The sequence below is a fragment of the Myzus persicae genome, unplaced genomic scaffold, assembly GCF_001856785.1.
Source record: "Myzus persicae strain clone G006 unplaced genomic scaffold, MPER_G0061.0, whole genome shotgun sequence".
NCBI lineage: Eukaryota > Metazoa > Arthropoda > Insecta > Hemiptera > Aphididae > Myzus > Myzus persicae.
Genome location: NW_019102414.1, coordinates 6556 through 27864, shown reverse-complemented (window position 1 = coordinate 27864; position 21309 = coordinate 6556). Strand labels below are relative to the sequence as shown.

The 21309-nt window shown below is 25.6% G+C and overlaps 1 protein-coding gene across 1 annotated transcript; it reads left to right on the top strand.

Annotated features, from left to right (window-relative positions):
- Window positions 1-12: 12 nt before the first annotated feature.
- On the top strand, window positions 13-14204 carry LOC111032056 (protein kinase C alpha type-like). The gene is made up of 2 exons (XM_022312240.1): window positions 13-447; window positions 14085-14204. Exons 1-2 carry the CDS (start codon window positions 263-265, stop codon window positions 14128-14130), a joined length of 231 nt encoding a protein of 76 aa, XP_022167932.1. The 5' UTR covers window positions 13-262; the 3' UTR covers window positions 14131-14204.
- Window positions 14205-21309: the final 7105 nt, after the last annotated feature.

Below are 21309 nucleotides of genomic sequence, written 5' to 3'. Positions count from 1 at the left end.
AATATTTTCCACGGCAGGCTCTGACGCTCTGTGCCGCGGGCAGTCGCTTGTATAATTCTTGTCGGTGCTCGCCAGTCGCCAGTTATTACTATGCGTCGAGGCTTGTGTGTGTCCCTCGTTCTCTTTTTCACTTTCTTATCAGTACTGCAGTGCACTGATTGTTTGACAGCATTATATTTTGTATAATTATTTCGTTTTAATAATATTCTAACGACCATTGTCGTTTTTAAATAATTGTCCGGAAGGATATTTGTGGTAAATCATGGCTGACGATTACGGAAGTATGGAGGACAATGCTGGTGATATGAATACCAAATTTGGGCTGCGATTGCGTGGGCGCAAAGGAGCTTTGAAAAAGAAGAACGTCTATAACGTCAAAGATCATAAATTTATACCGAGATTCTTTAAGCAACCGACTTTCTGTAGCCATTGCAAGGACTTCATATGGTAAATATAAATATAAAAAAAATATTTTTTATTTAATTTTTATTTCTGTAAGATTTCTCAATTTCCCTGGGCTTATAATTGCTGCATAGAAACATAAATTAAAGGCCATATAAAAACTTTCCACTGGACTATAGTCAAACATTTAAATATTGTGCAGAGTTAATTAATTTGAAATTCAAAATGATGCTACTGTTTTGTTACATGGTCGCTGTAAGTAACAAAAATATCTTAGGTGTTTGTCTTGAATAATTTATACGTATTTCGGGTTTGACATAGGTGATATTGTGGTCAATTGTGCGAGGTTTGATATATATTTTAATTATCTGCTTTGAAGTTGGCCTATCGAACTAGTCATTTGAATATTCTTATTTTTTTTTTTTATTTAATTATATTATGTTTTGTGCTATATTGTACAAACGTTTAAATGTTATTGTCATGTTAATTTACTGTATGTGAAAACTATGCAGGCAAGTAAATGTTATTCGATGTACAGAATCGTACATTGTGTACAGTCTTAGCTATTAGGTATACACTGTGAGTCAAAATATTTATGTTATTGTGAATAACATTTTTTTTATTAATATAGCAATACTTATGTCTAATGAAAATAATAACTTATTTTTAAATCGTAAATTTATGTTTTTATTTATTATTTTGGCTTGTGATAATAATTATTTAAGTAAAGCGGAAGAATAATTTTTACACGTTATCTTTTGTATTCTTTGGTATTAAAATACGTATTTTTCAAAAGCGAACGCACAAAAAAAATTGAAATGATATTTTTTTGAAAAATGAAGAGGATCTAATTTTAGATTAAGTTTTTATAGATCTCGAGGGAAGTTTCGCAATACCTTTTAAAATTCTTATGATACCCATAGGGTAGATACTACGTCTGAGATCAGTATGTACCTATTTTTTGTTATGATGGTGGGTGAGTTATAAAACCCTATAATTTCACCCTTGCTATTATAAAATGTACTTAATAAGTAGGTACTTATGAGAATTTGACCAAAGATTTGTTTAGACAAGCAAATTGTAAATTTGTATTTCGATTTTATTATATTTTTACGAGGAAATTAAGTAAAAACCAGTAAAACGGCATTTGTACTGTACATATTATTTAATAAAGGTAAATATATATTATTGGTGTCTACAATATTATAAATTCATAACTTGTCCTAATAAATTACGATTTTGTTCATACAACGATGGTAAAAATAGCTCAAACTTCGGTTGAATACTTTTTTTAAGCTTAGACAGCTCCTTTAATCGTTTTTAACGAAAAATCTATAGTTAAGTAAAAAAAAATATTTTGTCATAGTAATCGGTAGAACCCAGTTATAAATAATGTTTAATTTATTTTTGAGTGGACTATTTTTCGAAATTGCTTTTTAATATACACATTGATTAATTGTGTATTAAAAAATGTTCTATATATTTATAAATATATTCGCATTACGATGCTCAAGTTAAGTGTATTGTTATAGGTATTCTACTTAATAATTAGTAAATTTAGTAATATGTACAATCACGAATTACTTTTATTCGTTAATTTATAGAAGTACATGTTGGTGGTAGTGTAGACTGGATTGGGAGGGTCTAAATTTATTTTCTTGGTCATGAAGGAAGTGGTTCTTACAGTAGTTTAAAATTATTTAAAATATATACATAGGCTTAATTTTTTTATAAGCATTTGAAATTAAAAATTTGTTAGAATAGCGATACTTCGTGCATTTTATTTTAAAAGTAAATTGTAAAAAGTTCATAAAAAATGTAATTTTTATATTTAAGATTGGAATATATAATAAAACTTGTGAGAAAGCAAGAGAAAGATTCTCTTAAGGTGTTTTTACAGCGGAAAATAACCAAAACCACCGTGTGAAATTATTTTTAAAGGAATTTTGAGTTGAAATTTTGTCAAAATTGCATATTTAAACAAAAAATAACAATATTTTCTTCTTATGGTTTTAGTTATAGGTATTTGTTTTAATTTAATAAATATTAATTTTAGGGACTTGAAACTTTTCGCTATAACTTATTTTATTACTATTTTACATGCATAATGAAAGTTTCAAAATATTGGGACCAATTTTAAGTTATTTATACCATGGACCTATTTACGGTACCTATGTCGATGTTGACTTAACTAATTGAATCAAAAATTACTTTTAGTAGGTAGTATAAAATTGTTTTAAAATTTCCATAGAAAATAGAAGTAGATTTTTCGTCACCTTTTAAACCGATTTTTGTATGTAATAATTATTGTGCTCAATTTGAATACATACATAACAATACTCAATGACGAATACACCTGAAATCTATAATCTTATAGTCTTATTGTAGAGTAAGTTTCCTGTTTTTTTTTTTAATAATTATTTTCTAAGTCTATAATGATTAGAGACGTCTTTGACCTCAAATTTTGTAGCATTTTTGGGATTTTTTCGTATATTTATTAAAGCCACGGAGCATTTTATCAGTCATTGTTGATTGTAGAATTACGAATTAAGAATTTAAATCTACTCAGACCATTGGTATTTGAATAATTATTTTATTTTGTATTCTTATTAAAACATGAATTATGTATTTTGCTTTATAAATTGTCGTGTTAACGCAATTTTATATTTTTTGGTTGCTAATATAATTTGAGTAGGTATAGTGTTCTGGCTAAATATTTCAGCTGGAAGACCTTAGATTGAAGAAGAGTTTTTAGGAGATGATGATAAGTATACCAAAATATACATTTTGAGAATTGTTTTCACCCTGCAAGTTCGCTCAAGTGTAGTATAATAATTTACTTTTTTTTTAAACCTTCCAATGCCAATTTTCCCACATATTTCGATTTAGATTATATTTTTTAAAAACATTTGATGTGAGAAAAGTTTTTTTGCTTATTAGAAAAAAAACCAAGTTAGGGTAAGTTTTTTTTACAAATTATCAATTTTCAATGAAATGTTATCTATTTTTATTTTAGACTCGAAATATCCTCGATATTGTTAAATTTCTTTTTTTTTTTTTTTTTCATTTATTAATTATAATTGTTTCAACAAAATGTTTGTTTTTACAATTTTTTTGTTAAATTTCTATTTATGCATCAAGAAGACGTAAAGAAACACTAATTTTGATTAAATAACTAAATATAAATATAAATATAAATAAACAAATTTGTATTGTGTTAATTCTTATAACTTATTTTGATTTATATTATTTCTTAGGTATGAATTATTGTTTGAGTACTCTTAAATTCCAAAATCAGGAAGTGTTAAAAAACCTTTTCAATTTTGTAATCGGATTAAAAAAAGGTTATAAATAAAATGCTTTAAAAAAATTGTTTATTTATATATATTTAAAAAATTTAATTTGAATGCGTTTACTTGTGCTGAAATTGTTGAAAATATGAAATTTTCTTAAAATCTGGAGAAATTGTGCATTTCAATCAAAAGACCAAAGTTACTCTACTGAAATAGTTAATAGTGCTATTGATTATAAATAGTATTTTTAATCAATTGTAGTACCTATCTTTGCTAGAATATAGTGTTTATATTAAATAATTAAATTGTACATAATATTAATATATTTATTCTATTTAATATACGGAATGATGATATAAGAATGTGCTTCGTAAATATCTCTAATTGATATAGAACTATTTCAGGCTGATTCCTACGTGAATTGTGTTATAGTACATGCGAATTAATTACTATTGAGTTGTGTAGCCTGTTAGCAATAATAAAATGTTTTGAAAATTAGCTTTCATTTAAGAATATTAATAACTAATAACTAATAACATATTCCAAACTTTCGCTTTTTGCATCATGCCTTAAGGCTGAGTTATTACTTATTTTTCGTGATTGAGTTTTAAAATATTTATATACAAAGCAGGATATTACAATATATTTCTACGTACTCGGAATTTAAAAATATAATTTGTTTTGTATGAAGTACTTGAATTAACCATTATTACGATATTTATTATTTAAAATTTTGTTTTTAAGTGTATATTTTTTGTTTTAACTTTTGTTTTATTTTTTTTATCATCCTCATTCCTCCCTCATTTATTACAACACTATATAAACTTTTGATTTTAAAATGTCCAAACTACAATATTTAATACTAAATTATAATTATTTAAAGTTTGATTGAAAAAGTATAAAAGAGGGAAATCTAAAATTAAAATTAATAAATTTAATCTTCAGCCTCAGGTTTTGATATTCTATATACCTAAGTACAGTACTTTTTAATGTTTATATATGTGTATTTTACCTATATAGATTATATTATACATATTAACGAATATAATTCAGATATTGTGTAACTTTAATTCTGAATAAATCAATTGTATTTTGGTTTATTTTTGGATATTTGCAATAATTTACCAATTTATATTTAAGAAATTGATTAAATATTATAAGTTTAATTATTTTAAAGTTTTTATTTGTTTAAAATTTAAAAAAACCCGATAAAGTGGCTCTGCTGTGTATAATATTAGGTTTCGAGTGTACGACGTCATTGAGTAGGTCACTGTATATTATGGATGTGTTAAATCTGCAATCAATGATAAATTATTGCAAATGAAAAACAATTTTCAGCAAAGACACTGATAAGCCTCTATTTTTTGAGGGTATTTTATAATTTATATACATAATTAATTAATTAATTTTATACTAGGAGGTGGTATGCTAACCAATTTTTGAAAACATTTTGCATACATTATGAAATAAAATTGATTTTATCGAAAAATGGTTTTGCATAAATATTTTCACGGTTTTCCGTAATTTTGTTTATTGTTTTCCCCGATTATTTTTAAACCCCAACGTAGTACTAACTAGATCTAATTTGCTACCAGTTTTACCTTCAAAGTTGATGGTTGAAATATTTTTACTTATCCAAAAGCCGATGATAGAAAAAAAAAGTAATTTTACAACTATTACATTAATTTCTCCATTAGATTTAAAATAAAACCAACTTTTATATTTTAAATGCTTTTAAAGAATTTTTTTAGTTTAAAATCTGTTCCTTATCCAAGGTTTATTTTAAGTTGGTATAGTATGGTAAACTTTGTTTAGTATGTTATCATTCACTCGTACACGCATTATTGTAGCATTGTAATCTACATATTATTATGATGTGTACTATTTTCCATTATTTTATTTAGCATACTAACTATCCAACTTACAATATGTGATATCCTATTAACACTTCTATTTGTTTCAAATTCCAATCATACATGTTAACCGTTTGGGTATAAAAGAACTTTAATTGGGTTTCATAATTGCCTTCCGGCCCAAAATAAAAAAAAAACTGTGACGAATTTCCATTATTTTTCAATTGTTGTTACTTGTTGACCTTGTATTCATAAGTCCAGTATGAGATTTGCTCCACTTTTCAAAAGATATTTCTGTCTTCTTTTGTAATTTTACATTTACATTTTAACAATTTTATATTATAAATTAGAATTATCATCGGTTTTATATAATATTCAAGTTATAATTCCAAAACTCATTATTGTAATTTGCCATTTATTACAATACGATAAGTAGATTTGTAGGTACCAAATAAAGTTACTTTTCAACTGCCCTATTAGCTGCTATTTGTTCTTCCTACGCTCGTACTAATGTACTATACTTTTATTTTAATTTACTAGAAACTTATTGTATGGTTAGGTTAGGTAACACATAATTAATTTGTTCTTTTTTTTTATTACTTCTTTTTTATTTTCTATACTGAGAACAATAATATTAGCGTCAATAGTAATTTAAACTATACTATTTTATTAATAGTATCATGAAATGTTAAATTATCGAAGTGAGTTACTAATCCAAATATATTTAATGTTGAAAAGACTTATGGCAAAAATGTTCACTTATATGGCTTTTACTGAGGTGACCTAAATACAACCGACAACCGTGGAACTTTTAAGGGTTCTATAAAGAAACACAAACTTTTGAGAGTATTATATAACAATTGTCTCTCTAGGGAAATTAACCATTATATATACAATATACCTAACGCTTATAAGTTATGACTAATAAACGATCAATTTTTCGGTAGATTTAAAATATTTATATAGTGGAAAATAAAAAATTCAGGTGTGCACATTCTCTTCAGCTATGTACATTTCGAATATTTTTAAACATCAGTACATCACATTACTAATTTTATGATGAATTACTTATCTCAGTTTTAATAATAGAATAGATTCATAGATAAACGAACTTATACTTAATACAAATGTGTATAATATTATGTTGTTTGAGCTATAATTACGTACCTACCAGTATTTTAAAGACAGTCCATTAGAAATAATCTTAGTAACAATCATGAAATACATATATTTTTGATAATTTGTCTTTTATTTATCAAAATTATATTGAACATTTTAGTAGGTAAACAATTTTAAATGTATAGAAGTTAATATGTCCATAATCCATATACGGTTATAACAATATTATTGCTTGGAAAAATAACAGTGCTTATGTAAGGATATTTTTTATTCATCATAAAATTATCACAACCAACGTAGAACATTGTACCTACTACTTACATAGTGCACATTCGTAAGTGGACGTCTGTCGTGAAATTTGATGCAGGAGAAATAAACTCAGAATGAGGGGTTAAAATAGGTACTGTAATAGTACAATCGACGAAAAGCGCTTTTCGGAAGCTAGTCAGATGTACAGCGGATAACGCCCATCCCAATATACCATGGTAAACTAATTCAACTGATGTTAAATCGAAATTACTAACCAGCTGGTGACGATTATTTTGAAATTTCTCAAGTTCTTTATTAGGTACATTTTAGTTAATCTTACCATTATTAATGGGTATTTTTTATTCGTAAGTACGTCATGTGTATTACTAAATTGTTTTGTTTTCATTTCTAATCTTTTAATTTGTTCATTTTTGTATTAATTAATTAATGTATTATTTGCTGCTGTGTCGTTGTGGCTTACGGTAAGCAGTTGTATTATTATACTGACGTATTGTTAAAATAGATCAGTATACCGTATGTGATGTCCTGATTGTGTTTCAAAAAACGTTTGAAACGTTTTTTGTGTTAAGGTTTTCTTCTATTAACAGTCAATAAAAAATCTATTTGTTTGAAAACTGCTTATTTATTAGATTTTACTAACGACTGACAATCCAGACAATAGTTATTAATAAGTTAAATGTGTTATTGTTTAAAAAAAAAAAACTAAAAATGTATTCCTTTTTTTGACATAATTGTAATCTGCATTACTAGTAGTAAGCTTTTGTTTTCAAATTTCATATTTATTCTATTTGTTTATTTAGCTCGTATTATTTAAATATTATTGACTTAAATAAAAAATATAGCTTCCAATCTATCTATTGTATCTATCTATGTATTTATTGGATTTGAACTTCTAACCAGATTATTTCGATATAATGTTATCAAATGAGGCTTTAAGAGGCTTGTTGAGAATTATTAAATATTTCTTGCATTTTATAATTTTGCTCAAATTCTAAAAACAAGTAACACAATTATTATTCTGTATCAAAAATCTTTTAATCAACGCATTGGATCTAATAGGTTGGTAAAATTAAATAAGCTTCGAGTAAAATAATAACCCCTAAAATAATCATAACCCCTTGAATCAATCAATCGAAGTTATATTTAAAAAAAAAAAATTTTTTGCTTAGGGAATAAAAATAAAATAAACATCACTGAATAGAAAAAATCACCTTAAGTATTTATTTATCATCAAATATTAAATGTGATCGATGGCGTGATGAAGTTATCCTCTCCTGTCATGAAACATTTTAGGTTTATTTTATTTTTGAAATTACATCTCAAATAATAAAATTACTGCATAGTTATAATTTTCAAAGTACTTAATTTTTAATACAATACTATTGGAAAATAATTAATAATATTATTTATTTTATTTCTGTAGGTACTATTTTTCACTACATCTTTAATAGGGATCTAGGTCTTGCTAAGGTCGTTTGAATAAAAAAACATTCAGGGTAAAAGTTATATTTTGTATGTTTATTAATATTGTTATTATATAGGTTATTTGGTTAGAGGAAATTTTATAAGAATACTTCAGGACTAGGGGACAAAATGTTCTGAATATGTAGTTATGTAGATACTGTAAAAATGTACTCCTTAAAGTTATATGTTAGATTCAACTATATATTATACTTTTATAGGCTAGTAATAGGAACGGTCTTGCTTGTACTAAATATTTTAACACAACTTTTAAAGTTTTATTTATGTCAAAAATGCCTAGTTGGTTTTTAATATGGTATAAGTACCAACATTTGAGGGGACATCGATGAATATCGTTTTTTTGAATATAATGACTTATCACATAATAATTTTTTGAACGACAAATGTCATAAATCAAAATTAAAAAATGTTAGGCAACTTAATGGAATACAATTTGAAAAAATAACTCATATTTACTTGTATTAATTTATGTATAGGTAATGCATGATGGAGAATTTATAGGTGTTTGTAGAAAAATTAATTAGTTTTAATAATTTTACACGAAATGTTGTGTTTTTTTCTAAGAATGTCTATCACCAATAATTATAATTATATTTTTATAATTCTTGAAACTCGATATAATTTATAGAATGAATGATACTATGTTTATGAAAAAAATGAGGTTTTATTCAATTAGTTTTGAAATAGATATCAACTCTTCTATATTTGATTTAATCATTGTTATATTTATATGGCATTTTATAAATATATATATATTATAATATGAACGTTATTGTATGTATTGTAATAACAATACAATATTTTATAAAAAAGCTTATATGATTAGAAAACCATTAATTGAATTGAATAAATGATTTTACTTTATTTAATTTTCATTGGGTTTTATGTTTATTTAATTACCCTATATTGTGATAGTGGGGGTAGGTAGGTAATTTAGAAAATAGGTCAAGGAAATATCAGGGGGAATAAAACCTTCGTTGATGTTGTTTATGTATAATGTTTAAATTTTGTGATCGATAAAATAAAAAATGTATGCTGGTTTGTATATACATTTTGGTATATCCAGCTTGTTCTTGATTTCTCCTCACAAATTGAAACATATGAGTTATTTATAGATTGCGGACATTTAATGCGATACTCGTCATGATTTAAAACCAGTGAGCTACATATTATTATCGTTAAACGACATATCGTAATTTAGGTTTCCTTTACCACTAAAATAAATTATTCAGTTCAACACATTTATGCAATGGAATATTTTTTGGTTTATATTTTAAAACCCTATATAAGTATATATAATATTAAATACGTTGATTTCACTTTGGTGAAAAATTCAGTTTTAGAAGATACAATAAGTATTTTTTTTATTTAGATATTATACGACATCAATAACAACATCTTTTTCAGATATTTTTAATTTTGGTTTATTTTACTCTTAATATTACGATTTTTTTTGTACAAAATTATGAAATAAAAATTATTATCTTTTGAGTCTTACTTTATTTAATGTATGTAATATATTGTATGTGAATAATTAAATATTTTTAGTGTTTGCTATTATAATGTTTGTTCAGACAGTTTCGAGAAAAAAATGTGGTGTTTTGTGACTAAAAGCTGTGTAGTAAACTTTTTTCATTTGTAATTCTTCTTTAAATTTACGATAATTCAGTTTTTACTTTTAACCAACTAAGCTTTACTAAGAAATCAAAATTGTCTTGAGAATGTTGTGTAATTTATTGTGCTACTTCCAAATCAATAACTATCGTACTCATATCAGTAACACAGTAACTTACTCCGAGATCTAGCTTTATCTAATTTAGATTGTACCGTTTTGAAATATTAATAATATACCGTGTGTTCAACGATTAAGGTTGCCTATAGCACGAAATATTTCGAACGATGCCATGACTTTGAATTTCATGGTTTTCATTTCATGCTCAACAAAACAATTTTTTGTTTCCCCTTTTTTATTTCAAATAATTTGAATTACTTTAACTTTTTAAAGTAACTTAAACTTACAAAATTTTTTTCTTTCTTAAAAATTGACCTATTTAGTGTGATCCAAAGTTTTGATTTATGTATGCTGTACTTATCATATTTTTTTACAATATATTAATAATTTGGTGAAAATAATGTAAATGTGCTTTACTTTCGATACCACACCTGAGTTTACAAAAAACTACGAAATCACTCAGAACATTGTAGAATTGTAGATAGGCTGTTAAAAAATATGATAAATATAACATGCATAAATTAAAACTCTCACTCCTCAGTAAGTAAATTTTAAATATTTAAAAAACCTTTATAAGTCATAAAGTTGCTTAAAAAAATGAAAGTAAATCAAATTTGAACTCAAAAAATGGGGTTACAATAAAAAAATTGTTTTGTTTCGAGTGCTTAAATTAAAATTTTTAAAAAAATATCATTCAAAAAGTCATTCGTTCGAAATATTTCGTGTTGGTACCTTTATCGTCGAAGACGCTGTAATATCATACAACCTGAAAGTCAAAAAAATTGTTTGAAAATATTTACTTTAAAAGCAGCATATTCCAGTTTTCATAGTATTATATTATTCTTAATTCGAAAATACTAAGTGTTTAAAATAATTTTAGTTAAAGATTTTCAAGATTACTAAGATACCTACTAGGAACATAATATGATAGATTAAATCTTGTATATTAACTGTATTACTAACACTTAGAATTAGACCAAAATAAATATTTAACTATCCAACTGTTAATTATTTATAAAAATATGTCGTAGAAATAATAAATTTTGAATTTTAAAAATACAAATTACTAATTTGATAAAATAAAATTTTGTTGCCATACAATTTCACAATTTTTCGATACTTAACCTTAATTTCTAGAAAAGTTCTGTCCCGCCATAAATAATTAAAAGTATAAAATATTATTAAATCAATGTACATTTTTTGCTTAGTTTGGAATCCAAAACAAAATAAAACATTGCAATTTAAATCATTAATTTTTAAACTAATGTTAAATCACAATGTTTGTAATTAACTGCTTAGTATATTATGTTATTTTATTTGCTATGTTGGCTTTAAAAGTTTTGATTTGATTTAACGATGAAAATTTGAATTAATACTTGAATATTATAGTGCATGTTTGATTTAATTATTTATTTTAAAAATGTATTCGATATTAATTTTAGTAGGGCATAAACCGTTATTTAGCACCATTATTGAATATTATATTATAAATCATTAATATAATAGTAAACCATTAAATAAATTATGTATCAAATATCAAAAATAAAATAGTATACATAATTATGTTGTAATAATTTGTTATTTAATCTACTTTAATAAGGTCTTATTTTCTAATTAAAAATTGTTCGTTTTTTCAAGATTCTTTTTATTTATATAATATTATATAATTTATACTTCATAATAATTTAATTATTTTTATACTTATACGTAGACATACAATTTAAAAAAACTTGATAATGATAATTGATAATGGTACCCAACTAAAAATCTTTAAAAACTCTCTAATTTTAAAATTAAATTTGACAGTATCGGTTTAGCTCATAATCATATTAATATGGTTTACTGGAAAATTAAATCTGATCAATTTATACAATATCACGTAAATAATGTTTATTTCTCATAGTTTTGACCTTATTAATATATTGTTCACGATACCTGTATGTTTAATATCAAAAATCAAATTTATTTTTTTTAAGTTGTTGTATGTTTATCCATGTTTTTTTCAATACTAAATCTTATGTATGTATGTATTTATGTTTGATATATATACGATATTAGGATAACAATTTTTCTTTTGCATCTTTTGTCTTACATAAATTTATCTTATTTGATTTACAATTTATTTATAAATATACCTATAATATAGAATAATAGTATATATAATAGTACGTTTTGATAATTACTTACTGGTGCCAACAAAAAGTTTTTTTTTTAAGTAGCTTAGGATTACAATAAATATAAATAATTAATAAACACTTGACTAATTTCAGTTTGAAACATTTTTTGTACCCGGATTTATTTCTTTGTATAGCTACTTAGTTATTTAAAATACACAAAACAATTAATTTTTACAAATTATGTCAGAGAATATATTATATAATATATATCACAATGTTGAAAATACGTTGTAATAATAAACACTCATTACATTTTAATTAAACATATGATAATAATCCTAAACAATTAAAAAAATATATTTTTAATATTTATTTGGTATCTCGGTCTTTCGTATTCTTCATTTTATGTCCTTATATCTTATATCATCATTTTATTTTCAATCTTTTATTTTTATATGTTCGATGCCATTACTATAGGTTACATTGTAAAATCTCTTATTTATTAGCCTTTAAGATTTCTAAACCTAACTTTCGAACATCTTAGATCCCCGTTCTGTCCGTCCGTCCGTCCGGTAGCTACTAGCTTATAGTTACGATTGTTGAAATTATTTTTTCAACAGCTGAATAAATAAATAATTGTACATATGACGGTTCTATTCAAAGTAAGTTTATACTAGCTAGATTACATTAAAAAATATCAAAATATAAGTATTTTATTTAGATTCTTAGTAATCAATATTAAAAAATAATTACCAAAATATAAAGATTACAAAATTGTTATTACATTTTATAAGGAATTATATTGCGTTGTATTAAAATACGTTTAGAAACCGGGAATTTACCACACTTGCAGTCTTGCAGATTGAACTTTCATAACTTGTTTAATACTTTAACGTTTTTTACGTTTACTGTTCTTAATGCTATTAGTCTTATCTGACCTGCCTATGTTTTCTAACCTATGCGATAACTTATGCTCAAGTTCAGCTGTTGGTTTAGTTAATCAGTATTACTGATTTAATTAAGTGTCGGCAAGGCTAATTGTATTGAACTTCAGTTAAAGTGTTGGTGGTTTTTGGAAAGTGAATTATTATTTTTATAATTAATATTAGCATTATTAAATAGCTGTTATTTAGGAAAATAGTAATTTGAAGTTTGTTAATTTTTCAATTTATTTTTAAATGCGTGTACTTGAATGATTTTTTTAACTGTATATCAGCTTTTGTAGATGGTGAATATAATATTCCGAAAGACAGGTGTTTTATATAATTTACTACTGGATTTATGTATAACAAATTCTTTGAACCTACTTAGTGGATTAATTTTGTATGTAAAATATTTGTCACAAGTTTTTTTAAAATACATTATTTCGTTCAAAATTAAGAAATTTACATAAAACATCTTGAAATTTTTTCAAATAAAATTCTAAACCAATGCTTTATTTTTTCAACGAATAATGGAAGCGTCTTATATTTTTAAAACATTTTTTTTTTCAATAGTGTCCAATTTTTCTTATTCGGCATCAGCTTGCAATAAACTTATTTTTAAATAATAAACTCCATTAATTACATACTCATGGCATAAAATGTAGTATTAAAAAAAAAAGAAGGCAATATTGTATTTGCGTGTTAAAATATTTAGTAATTAGTTTTTTTAGTACGGATTTTATTTTAAAAGTCTAAATAATACACACAAAGCCACTGCTCAAAAAAAATTATTTATTGATTTAGAAAATGTTAACATGCGTGTATCTATAATGTATATCATTATGTTAATCTATTTTATATAAAAAACTAAATTTCTATGTATTTTATTTTAGGGGTTTTGGAAAACAAGGATTTCAATGTCAAGGTAAGAAAATGTAGTATAGTTTCATTAATATTGTGCATATAATTTAACAAATTTTTGGTAAGAAATAGAAAATAGTCAAATGTGTTAAATGTAAATCATTTTTTTTAAAGAACTTTTTTCGAGTGGGGGGGGGGAGTATAGTTTGTTGGGAACGCGTGTTGTATGTTTGGCAAGGATTCGTACCCAATAACCTGGGTGATCACCCATCTGGGAGCCCACGACGTCGGATGGTGCTTGACCGCAGCATATTAGTGACTGCGGCCAACCCCCGTTCTACGGTTGTGCGTTTGTAAAATTCAAATTTATTGTATTTCAATTTCACTATTATATTTAATTACATAAATTTTAAATACATTAGACATTTTGTAAAATGCATTACTGAAAAAAGTGTATATTACTATTATCAAATTTAGAAGGTAACTTCTTAACTAGTTTTATGTTTTTTTACAATATTAAGATTTTTAAATTTAAATTAAATTTTTTAGTTTTTAATCTTTATTATTAAAGATGATTACACTCAATTGGAACTGCAGAATAAAAAATTGTAATTATTTTGTAAGACGGAGATCACACATTCAGGTTTGGTGTCCTCTAACATCTATAGATACAATCTATAGATTGTACAATAAAATTGGAGTATTATGTGCACAATCATAGGAAATAATTAAAGCATCAAGCTTTAGCTGGATAAGTAATTATTTTTTCAGAGATCCTGAATGTTCAAAAAAAAAAAATATTGTTGATATTTGATAGCATAATTTTGATATAGCAGCATATTATTATTATATGTAATACATATACATTATTTTCTTGGAATTCTTGATTATTTGTCCGTTATGAATACACATAGTATATAAGTAAACTCGCCTTCAATTCACTGAAGAACATATATCTACTACCGCAGTCCATAGTTTAAAATAGAGAATCCTCTACAACTCGAGTTGTTAGGTTTTAAATCATTTTAAGTGGATATTTGACAAATTCTGGACATTTTTACAATAATGTTTTCCTTTTTAAACTATGTGTGTTGTAGATTTTTGTTTAAATGATCACCATTTTAATAAATCAATATATTAGTTTAGCCCTGTCTATTGATTAAAAATTAGTAAATTGCAGTACTAAAGACTATAGTGAGATATTAAAAAAAAAAAATGTTTGGGTAATCATGATTGTTTTGGTTTTTTGTAAACGTTCTTGTTTTAAGTGCTGTAATTATTTGAAGTTATACTTAACTTAAAAATATAAATCAGATTTGAATGAATGTATTATTGTTAAATTAAATTTAGTATCTAGTATCTACAATACACACAAGAATCATTTTAACGTTTGTTAAGTCATGTTTTTTTTTGTTAGTCTTAAGCCTTTTAATGTGTTTAGCAAAATGGGAAACGAACACGCTGTTAAATGTGCCTCAAACATGTTACGCTCAATATGTTTTATTTAATGTAGGTGTTTCTGAAAACTTCAATGGGTATTTACATGAACATGTTATATATTATAATGGTTTTGCTTAACCAATTTTACGGGACTTTGTACTTATTAAATACATATATCGACAGTAAGAATCAATTATGTAGGTTATACAATATACATTATACATGTTATATTATAATGAACAACAAATTTTATATAGACAAATCACCCCATTTTATTATCAAGTAAATGGTCACAGATTAATAGCAAAAAAAAGGTTTATAACATAAGAACAACATTTGTTAAAAAAAAGTAAACAGGATATCTATGAATATGCTATTATATATACAAGTGACGCCCAGAGTGACCCTTCCCCACCAGATATTCGACTGGTCCGTATACTTCACCGTATATTTTATCAAGGTATTATATAGATTTTACAAATCAATATAGAATATAGACTATAGACACTACATTATGACATTGTGCGCAACTACAATAAATTGTAAATAACAATCGTAGAGGCGTCCTAGTATGAAAAACCTGTGAATAATTTACATAGACGACTGATGTGTGATTTACCATGACTATATATAGGTTCGTAATCCTCGGGAAACGGGTGACGCATTTCGTCCAATCGGAAGTGATGCGGTTCTCAAATAATATACGTATACAATAGACTCGTTTCGTATCGAAATATCGTCACTTGTCACACTGTACAACACTCAAGTATTTGCGAACAGGACGAGATAACGGTAACGGTTTGATCGAGAACCTTAAACGACGCGATGGCCTTTGGGTGAAAATGGTCTACAGTCACCGTTTTCCATTATGACCACATTCGCAGCAGTGAAATGTGAAACCTTTTAAGTATCAGGCACTCTCGGTTGCTAAAATTGTGTACGCTATTCAAGGTTTAGTTTGTAGAAAGTTTGGAGTTCCCAAAAAAATGTGCGCCTTTTGCAAGTGTCCGCTATTTAGAGGTGTCTGTTTGTGGTGACTTCACTGTATATAAAAATACATTTATTTTAATATATCTGTCCATGTATAGATGTCTGTACTAACAGAAAATACCTTGATTACCCACTCGCGAATAACATCAGCCATAACATGGATGGCGGTTTATAGGTTCTATGTATTGCAAAATTATGAATTTTATACATATACCCATTACTAAATTTTTTTTACAGACCCATTTTTATTAATGCATAATTATATTAATTCAATTAGTTTGGTACTGCATTATTTAGAAATTAAAAACGTAAACATTGAATTAGTTGTATTGTTTTTCCATTGATTTTGGCGTAATAACCATTATGTAGAAATATAATTTTGTAAGCATATTAATGTACTCAAAGATAACCTTTATGAATCTAACAAAAACTTATTCACAGCCGTAAAAATGAGTTAATTATGTAACAATGAAAACATAAATAGTGATGAATAAATAATAATTATTTTCCAAGAAAATGAAAATAATATTTTAAAGTTTTAAATAATATTGTACATAGTGTTCATTAGTACACGCCAGCGGGTAATCGTGATATTTTCCTTTGTTGATCGGTGGATCTTAAAGAAACTCAGTCCTCGCCGATCTTTTACTTTAAGTCGTCGCTAGTGGGTATTTATATACCTAGCTATAGATAGTTATGTTTAGTGCAACATAATTTCAATTTGGGTAACGATTTATGAGCATAATTATTTTCGATCTGGCGAAACTCGTCGCTTATTTTCCGAGGATTACGAATTGAGGGTTGAGGCTAATTTAGAGTCAAGGTATGGTGGGCATATGAATATGGTAACTTATATTATCTATTGATAGGTTCCTTGTACTTAGTAGATAATAGACAGTTATATATACATAGTTATAAATAACTATTCAGACGCTTCTACGACTAATCTAAATGATTAGAAAATAAGCAAGGATCATATCATAATAAGGGTTAAATAATAATTTGGTTGCATAACATATTTATGAATTTTACAAGTATTTTTATATAAAAAGGCCAACCCTTATAAAATTGTCAACATTTTAAGGATAGTTAATAATTTAAGAAAAGTATACTCATATTAGATATAAAAATTGTAAAAAATAAATTGCCTGACTTAAATAAACTTTTTTACCATTAAAATTTGTCTTAAATAAGATTCATAAATTGGCCATTTTGAATTAAAAAAAAAATTTTATTTAAATTATTGGAGTTAAAAAAAATGTTTAAATACTGATTAGAATAAAAGTTGTCATAAACATTCTTCAGGTTTTTCTGTTACACTCTGTATAAGGCAAAATATGTATTATGTGCGTGAAATATAATGTATATGTATAGGTAATATGTATAACATTTTTTTGTTTAGACACAGTATAATATTGGAAAAGTTAAACTTTATACTGTTAAAATATATGGCATATATCTCATTAGTATTGCATCAAATTTCTATTGTATGATACATTGATACACATATGACTAGAATAATTAGAATATATTTTATAAAAATATATGTAGTTTTTTTAATTTTATTCGAAAATATGTTGTTTAATTTAATTTGTTTAAAATATTTTTACATTTTTATATTTTATATTGTTACGCAGTTTTACACTAGAGCTTGAATTTATTCAAATTAAATTAATTATAATTACTACCACTCTTAAATATTGTTTTGATAATTGAGAAATCCTCATTATCGTACATATTTTAATACAACATTGCAGTACATGGAAATATTATTGATAATTTTAAAATTAAATAAGAAAAACATAATAACTGCATATAATGTAGAATCAATATATATTTTTATTATATAAATAGGTACACCTACCCAATTTTTGTACGAGTCTCATTAATGACATTGACAAATTTTAAAGTATTTCAGTACATCTGTGCGTCAATTTACATATGCATATTAAATTAAATTTGGATAATTTGTGTTTGTTTACAGATGGTTTAGAATTAGATTACCAGGTGTCTTCTTTTGTTATATAGTTTGGCACTATTTGTATTAAAAGTGTTTTGTTAATCATTTAATTGTTATTGGTACTCTCGTACATTTTTTATAAGGTACGTTGATTTCAGTCTAATCTTGGCTTTATCAAGTTAAAATTTGGATTTCTTTTCGTAATGAATTAAATACCTGTTATGCTATATGCATATGCTTTGAATTTTTAAAATCATGAAATCATGCTAACATTTTTCTAATTGTACAACTATCCTCTGTCTAGAGAGAAAACACGCCTCGGCCTGTCGAATTTCTGTTCTTTTATGCATCCCCACGCTATACCCTGCCACAGTGGAACCATTTTCGATGACATGGTGTGGCGTGGGGATGATTAGAATCGTCCTCTTGCTAGACTTTGTATATAGTAGGTAGTTTTGAAATAGTTAGTCAAATAACTTAAAAAGCATGATATTTTTACTTATTGTATTAATTGTTATCATAGACAGTAATTTTAATTCCTTGGTTTTACGGTTAGGTGATTAATAATAATTGTTAAAAGATCAGCTAAACTTGTACTGCAATTGAATATGAAGATAATAATATATTAATATGATTTATGTTCTAAATTCAACGCATAGGTATTAGATACTATGATACATGTCGATATAATTAATGAACACAGCTTGTTGTTACATTTTTTTGATTCAGGAAAATATGAATTTTGTTTTTCCCGTATTCCTGTATTATTTTTTTTGGAAAATAAAAAATCCTATTTAAGTTAATACATTTTAGCATTTGTAAGTCAATAGAACTAAGCTATTAAAATATTTTAATGTTTAAACTCAAATATTATTAAGCTACTTAATAGAAATTAATATATTAACTGCAGAATGTGTATGTTCAGAAATATCAAGCCTGAATTTTAAGTTAGGCAACACTATATTGTTTCATATTATGTTTTAATTACAAATTAATAATTTTTTTTGGAACCCCTTAATCTTGAATATAACCTTTTAAGTTCGATTACAAAAACTAAATATGGGCATGTGGTTACCTCATAATAAATAACTTAATAGTGCACAACATCATTTGATTACAACTAAGTTTTTAAAAAACATACTAACGGGGGCATACAAGTTGCAGGATAGTGTGTTAAACAAATAATGGGAATAATAAATCCAGATAGTATACATAAGATGGGAGTTTTTTTAACTAGGTATCTTTTTTTGATAGTATTGGTTTATGATATTAAATTATTTAAATAAAATGTTTATTAAAATACATAAAATCTATACAGATTCATGCACAATAAGTAAACGTGATGAAAAGGGAAGAAAAACATAAATGGGAGTTACGTGATTAAGAAGCCACCGGGTGGCTGCCACCCATTAGTGACACTTAGTTTGGGATTAATAAAGTTAAAAAAAAAATTAAATCAAAAGATTACGCAACTACTTTCTTTTGATTCAGTGATGAAAATTTCCAGTATGTCAGTATGTAAGCTATAAGCCATTTATGAGTGGATTCATGGTTGTTTTATAAAGTCTAGAAAAAATCGTTTATAAAATGGGGCAGCTTCCTCAATTGATTTAATGCCAAGGTCTTTGTGAAGGGTTAAGTCAGAGAGACAAAGAGTGGGGCGTCTGTGATTTTGCAGAGTGTAATATTATGGAATACTTGAATTTCGTTGAAGTTTGATTTTTAGCTGATCTCAATGATAGTTGTATCCCGTATGTCCATATATATTAAATTCTAAAGCCATAATAAATCATCGCATTCTAAAACGATTCTATGCGGGGTTAGGTTGAATTTTGTCTTGTTGACATTTCTTCAAGATTTTCGATGGTTTTCGTAGTTTTCTTAGGCTATTGGGAAATTCAAGTAACCAAACATTTTGATAGTATCAACTAACTATATTTGATTTCCAGTCTTGAGTTATATAAAAAACTTTGAACTTCATCAATGATTGAATTAGAGTTCCAAAAAAGAAAAACATTAATCTAAAGCCATTCTGTTTTTATATAGAAATGAAATATTAGTATATATTGATAAAATATTACATATGATAGCGAATTAATTTTGGGTTATTGTCATTAGCTCATTAAGATTTAATTATAACAAAAATTCCAAAAATACACATTTTCATTATTTAGGTGAAAAAAATTATATCTGAAAATAATATGGTCCTTATTAGAATGAAATATAATTCAGCAAAACATAAAAAAAAATAATTAAAAGATGTAATAAAATAACTGTACGCTAATAAACATTGCCGGCGAAGCGTTTTGTTCAAAAAAAAAAAATCATGAGTAATTACAGAAAAAAACATGAAATATTATTTATTTTCTTCTTTAATTCACTTTTTTGCGTTTTCATATCCAGCTAAAGTGAGGGAAGTAAGTCAAGTATCCAATGATCAGTCTCTGAACTTTGTTTTATACTTTTCTTATCTAAATCACCTTTTTTGATATTTTACTGATCGAGTTATAAGCGTTAGAGAAAATAAAATTGGTTTTTTCTTTTAATACCAACATAAAATGTATATTACCCCATACTATGTAGTATTGACATTATACATTGTGGTTTATTTTCTGTGAAAAATAATTTGCCTCCATCCCAAACCTGTCCTTCATTTTTTTTAAACCATTAGAACTGACTCAGAAGTGTATGGGGTGACCCTAGAAATTGATTTTGACACTGCTCCGCCACAACTACGGTGGTCCATTATGCCGGGGAAAACGTAATGACGCTCGTTATACCCTAACGGCTATGTATGCATTGGTATATAATGTATTCTGCTTCGTTGGACGCGTTATCCACAAGAAAAAATCTCGTGGCGAGAAAAT